Source organism: Salvelinus sp. IW2-2015, linkage group LG15, assembly GCF_002910315.2.
Source record: "Salvelinus sp. IW2-2015 linkage group LG15, ASM291031v2, whole genome shotgun sequence".
In the NCBI taxonomy this organism is placed as follows: domain Eukaryota; kingdom Metazoa; phylum Chordata; class Actinopteri; order Salmoniformes; family Salmonidae; genus Salvelinus; species Salvelinus sp. IW2-2015.
This window is the reverse complement of record NC_036855.1, coordinates 21,196,547-21,207,613: the sequence shown is the minus strand read 5'-3', so window position 1 is coordinate 21,207,613 and position 11,067 is coordinate 21,196,547. Positions and strand designations below refer to the sequence as shown.

General features: G+C 40.2%; 1 protein-coding gene across 1 annotated transcript; it reads left to right on the top strand.

The window, feature by feature from the left end:
* The first annotated feature begins 2,422 nt into the window (after positions 1 to 2,422).
* LOC111973739 (stanniocalcin) lies at positions 2,423 to 9,809 on the top strand. Its single transcript, XM_024001124.2, has 4 exons — positions 2,423 to 2,716; positions 5,116 to 5,258; positions 5,379 to 5,590; positions 6,340 to 9,809. Exons 1-4 carry the CDS (start codon positions 2,602 to 2,604, stop codon positions 6,629 to 6,631), a joined length of 762 nt encoding a protein of 253 aa, XP_023856892.1. The 5' UTR covers positions 2,423 to 2,601; the 3' UTR covers positions 6,632 to 9,809.
* The last annotated feature ends 1,258 nt before the right edge of the window (positions 9,810 to 11,067 follow it).

Here is an 11,067-nt window from a genome sequence, read left to right as displayed (position 1 = left end):
AACTCCAATCGCAAACCATCCCAACAGATCCTCAGATGATGCAATCTCAATTGCACTCCACACTGCCCTCTCCCACCTAGACAAGAGGAACACATATGTGAGAATGCTGTTAATTGACTACAGCTCAGCATTCAACGCCATAGTGCCCTCCAAGCTCATCACTAAGCTAAGGACCCTGTGACTGAACACCTCCCTCTGCAACTAGATTCTGAACTTCCTGACGGGCCACCCCCAGGTAGTGAGGGTAGGCAACAACACATCTGCCAAGCTGACCCTAAACCTGGGGGGCCCCTCAGAGGTGCGTGCTTAGTCCCATCCTGTACTCCCCGTTCACCCACGACTGCGTTGCCACGTGACTTCAAAACCATCATTAAGTTTGCTGGCAATACGATGGTGGTAGGCCTGATTACCGATGATGATGAGACAGCCTATAGAGAGCAGGACAGAGACCTGGCAGTATGGTGCCAGGACAACAACCTCTCCCTCAACATCAGCAAGAAAAAGGAGATGATTGTGGACTACAGGGAATGGAGGGCCGATCACGCCCCCATTCACATCGACAGAGCTGTAGTGTAGCGGATCGAGAGCATCAAGTTCCTTGGTGTCCACACACACCAACACAGTTGTGAAGAGGGCACGACAATGCCTCTTCCCCTCAAAAGGCTGAAAAGATTTGGCAAGGGGCCTCAGATCCTCAAAATGTTTCACAGCTGCACCATTGAGGGCATTTTGACTGGCTGCATCACCGCTTGGTATGGCAACTGATTGGCATCCAATGACTAGGCGCTACAGTACATCACTAGGGCTGAGCTCCCTGCCATCCAGGACCTTTATACCAGGTGGTGTCAGAGGAAGGCCCTAACAATTGTCAAAGACTCCAGCCACCCAAGTCATAGACTGTTCTCTCTGCTACCGCATGGCAAGCGGTTGCAGAACCAACAGAAATAGCACCTACCCCCAAGCCTTAAAACGGCTAAATAGTTAGTTAAATAGTTAACCAAATACTTACCTGGACTGTCTGCATTGACTCTTTTTACACAAACTTTTTATACTCATCACATATGCTGCTGCTTATGTTTATTATTTATCCTGTTGCCTAGTCACTTTATTCCTATTTATACGTACATATCTACCTCAATTACCTGCCCATCGACTTGGTACTGGTATCCTGTGTATATAGCTAAGTTATTGTTTCTCATTGTGTATTTATTATTACTTTTATTATTACCTGTTATTACTTTTCAGTTTTTTCTCTAAGTTCTCTCTCTCTGCATTGTTTGGAAGGCCCCTTATGCATTTCACTGTTAGTCTACACCTGTTGTTTACGAAGCATGTGACGAATACAATTTGATTTGGTTTGAATAGATCAAGGACGTTGTCATGCTCAGACATGGATGACACATTATTGGCCTCCCTCTGGCATGTGTAGCTACAACTCGTTTGGATCCGTGCCTGGCTACCACGTCTCACCGGCATGCCGCAAACCAGGAAATACATCAACAGTGATGGCTATCCATACATAACATAGTTTATGTCAATAATGAGGTAGTTTATCTCAATGTTAAATAAATGTTGTCCATTAAACGAACAATAGTCTCATTTATTGAACATGGTTTAGCAAAATGCCAATCATGCGATAAAAGTCAAATTATTTGAATAATTTCAGTTTATATTATTTTAAGAAATTTAAGTAAGACAAAGCGCGCAATACATTTGACTAAAGACGCAGGTTACTAAATCACATCTATTAGCCTAAGCAATAAGCCTACTGTATACACAATATTCCATTATATTCCTTCCGGTAGACCATAATAAAATAATTGAGCATTGTTTCAAGATGGAACTTATACATTTGTGCTGACATAAACTGGATTGATGGGTTGCGGAGAATTTACCCAGTGTCAATGTTGCGACTAATCTGCCCTGTCTATTTTACCAAATGGAAACTGCAGAAATAGCCTCTATGGTATTGGTTTGAATGGGTTCAGGTAACATCAGGTAATAAGACATATATTTCACTCTCACTAAAGTTTGCATATGGCGCACAGAAACATAACGAACAAATCAAGTGAAAATGTCACTTAACGGTTGTTTGAAGAGAACAGGTACACCAATTTCTGACTGTTTACTGAAAAAACTATAAGGTAATTGACTTTGACTTGAGATGGCAAAATGTACTACAGCTTCAGTGTTTTATCAACTCAAATAATAATTTATGTAGGCTATTCATTGGCGCGAAATACCCAAAACCACATTGAATTTCAATGTACTGTAAAATGGTCAATCAATTAGGCGACCGGGGAGAGAGCATTGTCGTTGATGCTGTGTTTTGATTGGGCTAACCAGGAGACTCGTAATGTGCGGCAGTCCCATATAAACACGTGCAGACCAGCGCTCTATCGGTCATGCACGTCAAAGGAAATCAGTGTACGGTCCAGGGTAGAGGAATAGCCGCATTGAGTAGATGGTACCTACTTAGTGATAGATTTACATTGTTGAAAACACGGCGCAGTACATCTTCAGAGCTGTATGAACTATTAATCAGATAAGCAAGAAACACTATTCCTTGTATTTTGTTAGATCATCAGTGATTATTGAACAATGCCTTTGATGACCGGACTTTTTCTTCTAATGGTGCTGATTGCATCTGCATATGAACTGGATCAGAACGAGTCGTATTCACCCAGAAGAGCACGATTTTCTGCAAATACCCCTTGTAAGTAATAGTCTCTCTTACAATACAGCATGTTTTTGAGTGGATGCGGTGTTCGCACGGATTTGTATGGATTATTACTATTACATTGTATGCACAGTATGGGGGAATGTTTGCTATTACATGATATGCTGCTCTGTTTCCAAGTGAACGCCTTGATCGACAGACTACCGAATAGCTCCAACATAGCCTGGGCTACTCACTGTGCTCTACCGGTGTTTTACCGGCAAGTGATGAGCGTGAGCTTCGTGGTGACTGACACCTGTTTGTGAAAAAGCTGTAGCCTACCATCATGATGTTGAATACATGATATTTGAATTGATGGTCGTGTGGGTTGCTTAAACACGAGGTGACTGACCGGAGGCTAAAACATCAGATTAATATTTATTAGGCTGTAGGAATTAGTTGATACAGGGGAYCCCACTTGTATCCTGTGTGTGGTTAAATTCATTAATGGTTATTTATTTGGTCACTGTCTTTACAGCGTTATGAAACGATTGTTTTTCTTATGCATTGTTTGTGTCAGGTAGCCTATTCTACAAGTAATTTTTTTTATTTCTTAAATTAATTTACCTAAAACGTTGTTTTACGCACTGTTTAAGCCTTTTTTTAACCACCAAATGATCTACAGGTGTTTCGAAACAACTATGGCCATCATATTTTAAATGTATTGGTATTCTTCCAAGCAGTCACCAGTGTAAAGTATTGATAGAACTACAGTATTGCTGTAGGCCCCCAAAAATACAGATTTGTGCGTGGTGGCATAGGCTACGCCACTGGACCCACCTGTAGCTACTGGCTACCGGCGTCTTGACAGGAGGAATGGAGCGCCTAATACCGGAAGAAACGTGAAGGGGGTAGAGCTTTCTAGGTGAACGCAAAGTGGGTGGAGACATTAGTTTCTTTGGGGAAAGAATGCTGGCCATTGGCCAGGGATGATATCCAGATTCGAAGACTCATAGGGCACAAGGTGTCGCGTGACGTGCGTCCCTACTTACTCAATCAGTAGGCTTGCTTTATGTCCCTTTTCAATGGTTTGCCAACTAACTGCCAATCGTATTCCCGTGCGATTAATAAAGTGAAAATAACATCATTCCACCGAGCACGGCTCCTAAAAATAGGAAAGCTATTGTATAGCAAGAAAAAAAAAAATTCATGGCCTAGGCCTACATTGGATTGGGCTATCTATTCAACACCATGCATAACATTCTGCTTAAATTGGTTGCCAGAGGGATGGATTAAATGTTCTTGCACTCTATTTCCAAAATGTGTATGAGATATGAAAAAGTTGCTTGCCCAATGAAAGCCAGGCCCATGTTAGGAAATATGGGTATGAATGAGGTGTTATTTCTGTGATCTCCTTAAGTCATTATTATTTCAGTTAAACCAATGCATTGGTTACCTCAGACTAAGTATCTGCTGCATGGGCCTCCTTGGTCCTGCCAGCAAGAGATGCTGAAGTAGTGTSTATCTGAAATATTATTTATTTATTAATTAATTCTCCCATGACCTGAGAGAAACAGTGGTGGGACAGTTTGATTAGTGATTAGAGCATTGTGCTGCTTAGGGTGGGCTGGACCAAAKAAATTTAATGAGTGAGAGTGCATCCATCCATCTGTGGCATACAGTACATCAGCTCATTGTTACAATTGCTGTATGCTTCTTACCATGAACTTGTCCCAGGCTTACTAAATGGACAATAGAGGCATTCATTGGAAGACATTTAGGGGTTTTCTGGTTACTTTATATCTTTACCTCTTGTCAGAGTAGTTTACACAGCTGTGTATGTCAGCTTGCTCTTTAATATTAAGTCTGAGGCAATATTTATGTGAAACATGAACATTAGGTCTATTTATGAGGATTGAGGCAGTGACCCAAGCCAGGGTACATGACTGTACTTTTAAGTGTGCACAGTTCATGGTGATGAGTGTCAGAGGTGGTTTGGCACGCCTTCCAAATGCTGCATGTTATTGTCTTGTCGCATGTGAGTGTAATGGAAACAAGGGGTCTGGTGCCAAAAGGGACAGTCAGCGGAACCTGATCCTGAATAGTGTGTGTGTGTGTCTCGACTCCTTTGGGTGTTTTTGGTGTAGTTGGTCACAAGTCTGTTCCAAGAACCAAAATGCTAGAATATTCATGAAATGATTTGCCAGGAAGAGGAAATGTAATTATGGCAAATTGTGTCCCAGTCTTAAGTTGAAGGTGTCCAATGAGCAGTCAAGTTGTAATTTGTCTGAATAGTTATGATCTCAGCASTGAATCAACTTTGCATGTAAATTATCATCAAATCCCTTCATTGTTTGGTTCCCAATCAAAACAGACTGGTTATCTTTCCATTATTGTTGAGAGCTATATGATAGCCTGCCCCCTGCTTATGGTCCCTTCCCTCTCTGAGTCTACAGCTGACGTGGCACGCTGTCTGAACAGTGCCCTCCAAGTAGGCTGTGGAGCCTTTGCATGTCTGGAGAACTCCACGTGTGACACAGATGGCATGCACGACATCTGCAAGTCCTTTCTGTACAGTGCAGCTAAATTTGACACTCAGGTATGGTAATTCTTTCTCTCTTTTCAAATCTGACACAGTATGTCGCAGTAGATTAAACCTGTTAACTGAAGTTAAGTCATGTTTTTTGATATGACTGTGATATTATATGGTTTTGTGCAGGGCAAAGCCTTTGTGAAAGAGAGCCTCAAGTGCATTGCCAACGGCATCACCTCCAAGGTATTCCTCACCATCCGCCGCTGCTCCACCTTCCAAAGAATGACCTCAGAAGTTCAGGAGGAGTGCTACAGCAAGCTGGATATCTGCACTATCGCCCGCACCAATCCAGATGCTATTGGAGAGGTGGCTCAGCTCCCAAGCCACTTCCCCAACAGGTGAGTTCCTAGCAAACCTGGGTCAAAGGGCTTCCATTTCTGTTTTTTTTACTTTATCTTAGTACAACAAAAGCTATGTATTTGGTACAATAACTCTACTGAAGGAAATACATTTCACTGGGCTCCTAAGACATTTTGATTAAAAAAATATATATTAAAAGCCTTCCATGAGCTAACACTCACTTGACTTTTTTACCCCCTTATTAGCACGGACTTTGCTTTTAGCTACTTTATTGAGGAAAAATGTGCTTACTATGACTGAGATAAGTGTGGTTGCCCCAGCTAGCTATGTTAAGATGAACGCACTAACTGTAAGAGTGTCTTCTAAATGACTGAAATTCTGCACTATGCTCTGCCATTTCCTGGTTGCTAAAATTCTAATAGTTTGCCTAATTTTACTTTAAGTGACATAACAAGCAAGTATATTGTAGATTGTACCATCTAAACCACTGTGAAATATATTTTCCATATCCCCAAATATTGCATATTGAGTTGTTTGAAGCTGGTATACAAAACTGAAAGTAAAAGACAAAGACAAAAACTAAACTTAAAACACGGGAAGCATAGAAATAGTGCACATAGAACTGATTTACCGCTTCTTAGACTTGCTTTCAATGCGAATGACTGATGTATAACACTCATTTCTATGTGAATTTTGTCGGTCGCCCAAAAAGTTACATATTGCAGCTTTAAAATAAAAAATGTAAATAACAGCAACAAAAATACATGAATGCTGCATCCTTTTGCAGGTTTTACGGTAAGCTCCTCCAGAGCCTGATGAACTGTGATGAGGTGACTGTGGACCTACTGAGGGCCAGTATGGTGTCCAGACTTGGCCCAGAGATGACCATTCTCTTCCAGCTTCTGCAGAACAAACCCTGCGCCTCGGTTGCTGCTGCTGCCGTTCCAACTGGAGTGGAGGGCCGAGGGAGCTCACGGTTGTCAATGGGTCCACACATGTATAAGATCCAGCCTGGTCTACGCAACAGAGACTCTGCCAGCCATTTTAGCAAGAAGCGTGCCACTGGTGACAGCTCCTAACTCCCATTCAGATCCAGAAACTACACACACCCCTCAAACATAAACAAGCCAACAGTGGTCTCTTCCCTTGGGTATTTAAGAATCATTCCTCTCCAGACTGGAAAATAACATGCACCTCTAAGAGAATACCCAATGTGTTTCAAGTGTATTTTATATCAGAGTTTGAGTTGTAGTGTGAGATATACTGTACCTAAGTTTGAGAGGATCTCCTCCCCTAAACTATTTCCCAACTCTATCACTCACCAAGTTCATTGAACATGTTTTATTGTATTCTATTGTATCTCCACAACTTGGCCCTGTCCATTCCTGTTCTCTCCCCACACTTGATATGAATTATCTGAGAGCCTAGTGGGATGATGTCCCATTAAATTTTCTGTCTAGGATTTCAAGCACAAACTTGCAGGTATGGTTCATATCTATAGAGCACAAATGTAAAAAAAAAAATTGGTTGCAGAATACAAATGTTTATCCATTAATATAATATCAATTGATATGTCATCAATATCTTCATCAATAGATAATTAAATGTGATTACTATTAGTTAATTACTAGATGTTTCATACAGTAAATGTGAGATATTTCTATATTATGAGACCATTAAAATAGGTAAGCATGTGCTATAGAAATCAGTGTCACATAGTCACTGACAAAAACAGGATTATTTTATTTATTGAGTTATTAGTCTCTGATGGCAACAGCCAGATCTGTGAGAGAGGCATGTCCCTCAGATGAGAGCTATCCTAATAAACTTTGCACAGGAAGTTACCTTAGACCGACCAAATAACTTGAAACCACCCGGAATGCCATGTAGCTCACTCCTATACCAGAGAATATAGCATTGTTTAGATACCATTACATCTCTTCTGTCCTGAAACACTCAGTTCACAGTAAGTGTGTACCAGCAGTGTAACTTATGAGCAGGTGACCGCCTGAGATTGATAGAGGCCACCCCATTAGATGAACAACATTCTCCCTGATGAATATGACATGGAGGGTTTGGATCATACACACTGACTTCCAGTGTTGATAATGACTATTTAAAAGCCTTGTTGGTATAATATTGATATTTATTTTCCTACTATATTATTTAACTTGTTATTTTATGATGTTGCTGTAGTTTTAGTTAGGTTACAGATATCCAATTTTAATGTGCAGTTTGGTCATAGCTTCTATTTCAATGGGGGCTCATGATCAAATACTATAGGATCTGCCACTCTCTACATTGTCCTCTCTGTTGACTGAATAGGACTCATGTTATGACTCTGTGCTGGACATAGGGGAACAAGTTGGTCATTCAAGTCAGGCGATCTTCTTTATGAGTGTTACATGGGACTGTCACTTAAACAACCCATATTGCAAACATTGTCACTTATGTACTGGTGCAAGGGGACTGTTGGGGATTTGTGTGTATTTTCCAAGCACAATTGATTATGTTATGAAGGTAGAGAGAAATTGTGGTCAAGCCATTCATTGTACATTTAACAGCTAAACTTGAAGACTGAACTGAAAAGCATTTGCTGGATTTATTCTTAATATCATGCAAAGTAATGTTTCTCTCAGAAAGGTTACCCTGGTGACATTACTCCATAAGTGCTTCTATAAAGGGAAGTTAATTCAAGAGACTTTTCACACATGCCTGGATGAAGGCGATGTGCACAAGGGGAAAATAAGGTTAGAGAAATCTGGTGGTTTTACAATACCAAATCATTTGAAATGTTAAGAACTCACAAACCTATGCAATAATCTCTCATYTGGAGGATTCACAYTYACACACAAKCWTGCCCTTTGTCACAAACAYWGCCAGCTGATGCTGAATYWATGTGGCAGCAGCTTATTTGCTCCCATACTTATAGTGAAGTAGCAGGCAATGCAATGTGCCCCTAGACTCCCCCTTTCTGTTTCTGTGTTTGTTGCTGTGGTTTATGTTGTATTGTTTTTTGTTTAGTATTTTTCTTGGGATATAATATCTTGCTTTTAGTAGCAATATAGTGTATATTAAAAAGAAAAAGTAAGGAAAAAAAATCACTCAAATGTTAAGACTGTATTAGCAATGTAGTGTATCTTACTACTTATGTTACATATGCACTTTGCATCTCTTATGACCACTATAAAAGGGGCATTGAAACATTCATCACTTGCGATGGGTTGGGACTACTTCCTTCCTATACTGTTAATACATGTATTTCTGTGTCTGTAATAGCTGGACAAAATCCAAAACATTTGCTGCTAAACAATAGCTTGCTCCCATGTATGATGGGTTATCATTTTACATTTACTTGGATATCTATGGTGAAAACCCATTCACAGACCCTGGCATCAATCTGTATACTTGCATTTTACCATTTACATTCAGTTTGGTACTTCTTCTGGAATTTGTAAATTTATTTGAATGTTGCTTGCAGTGAACATATTTGCCAATAGTATTCTGTTTATTTCCTCTCCCTTGAGACTATGCTTATATATCCAAAATCTGGGTAACTTTAGAGAATGTATCTTATATTGAATGTTTGTTCTGATGAGGATGTGCCCAAACCTAGATGGTTCATTGACATATTTTATAATGTGTGTTTAGTTAAAAGGTGCATAGTGTATGAAAATCTGAAATAGGCAAATTTGAGAATTAAATTAACAGACTTACAAGTCATATTTTGTTCTTTCGGCTATTTGTTGCAAGACAAGAATAGGGTGCATTTGGGTGGTAGGCCTACTGGATTATTAGCTAAATCTATCCTTAGGGAAATCAGTGAAATTGGCAGCAGTGTTTTCTGTTGATACACCATATGTTTATGGCAGGCTGGGGACTGGGCTCCCTGAACTCTGGAACTCCATGGTACTCTTTCCCCTCAAAACTTGAAATAAATTTGCCAGAATTAAAACTACTTGGGTGATCAGTAAGAGTGAAATCTTAATCGTAGTGACAGTTACTTTACTTTCAAATTCATAGATGAAAGTTATCAGTAAGCCATTTGAGGAGATTACTTGCTGAAGTTCCTAATACAGTAGCTATGTTAAGCATGATTMWTCCTTGTGAATCACTTGCACTTTAATACATACCCATCTACATATATACCCATTATGTATACATGGATGTATGGCTTTTTTCTCTGTGCTAAGAATTATGAAAGATACAAATGCATCAACTGTGTGTCTTTGCTGATTAGAAATAAACTATTATCATATCTGGCATATGGTATCAAATGTGTTGACTGCTTTCATTTGTCTAACATGTAAAATTGGTACTGTTAACACATACCGTACATCTAAACTTCAAATCTGAAAACAAAGTGCAAGTATTAGCAATTATGAATATCTATAATGAGTTGTACCCATGAAGTAGAAAACAAGGACTAACAGAGGACATCCTTATGAAAATGTACTTTCTTAAACTTGAGCACAAACGAGCTGAAACTGCAAAGTGCCTGTATCATTGGAGTGCCCCAGGAAAAGAGAGCGGTACACGAGTGGCTGCATGGCCGCTATCTCAGTCAGAGGCAAATATAATTTCATGCCAATTTGGAAGAGTCCTGTAGGGCTTTCTCATCAGCAGCACTCCAGTCCCAGGGATAGGTGATGCAGCTGCTCTGCATAGAGTGATTCTAACATGTTCTGCTTTTAAAGAGACACTCACATGCAAGTCATCATCCCATTATCTTACACAGTGCAAGGCACTAGCCCCTTTTATTATTAGTATATATGTGTAATATCCTTAAAATAATCCCAGTGCAAGGCAGGACCACTCCCTGGAAGAAAAATGTACTTCTCCATTAGTCCTCTATGATTACAATGGTATGTGTTTGCTAGGAGACAAACAGGAGCAGTTAATTGTTGGGTTTGAATCTGGTCACAAGGGGGCATTCTCTTCACTGGAGAAAAATATATAGTGGACATAAAGCACATGCGCTTTGTGAGATGAGTGGGAATACTTGCTTCATAAAGCCAGGGATCATGTTCAGAAGTGCACGTCTTCTGCACCATGCTTTTACACATAAACAGCAAAAAAAGAAACTTCCCTTTTTCAGGACCCTGTCTTTCAAAGATAATTCATAAAAATCCAAATAACTTCACAGATCTTCATTGTAAAGGGTTTGAACACTGTTTCCCATGCTTGTTCAATGAACCATAAACAWTTAATGAACATGCACCTGTGGAACGGTCGTTAAGACACTAACAGCTGACAGACGGTAGGCAATTAAGGTCACAGTTATGAAAACTTAGGACACTAAAGAGGGCTTTCTACTGACTCTGAAAAACACCAAAAGAAAGATGCCCAGGGTCCCTGCCTATCTGCGTGACATGCCTTAGGCGTGCTGCAAGGAGGCATGAGGACTGCAGATGTGGCCAGGGCAATAAATTGCAATGTCCGTACTGTGAGGCGCCTAAGACAGCACTACAGGGAGACAGGACGGACAGCTGACCGTCTCGCAGTGGAAGACCAC

Excerpts from the sequence above, each read along its gene's own strand:
- LOC111973739 (XM_024001124.2), top strand. The coding sequence starts at position 2,602 with ATGCCTTTGATGACCGGACTTTTTCTTCTAATGGTGCTGATTGCATCT. Across the intron at positions 2,717-5,115 it reads ATTTTCTGCAAATACCCCTT|CTGACGTGGCACGCTGTCTG; the intron begins GTAAGTAATAGT and ends CTGAGTCTACAG. Across the intron at positions 5,259-5,378 it reads CAGCTAAATTTGACACTCAG|GGCAAAGCCTTTGTGAAAGA; the intron begins GTATGGTAATTC and ends GGTTTTGTGCAG.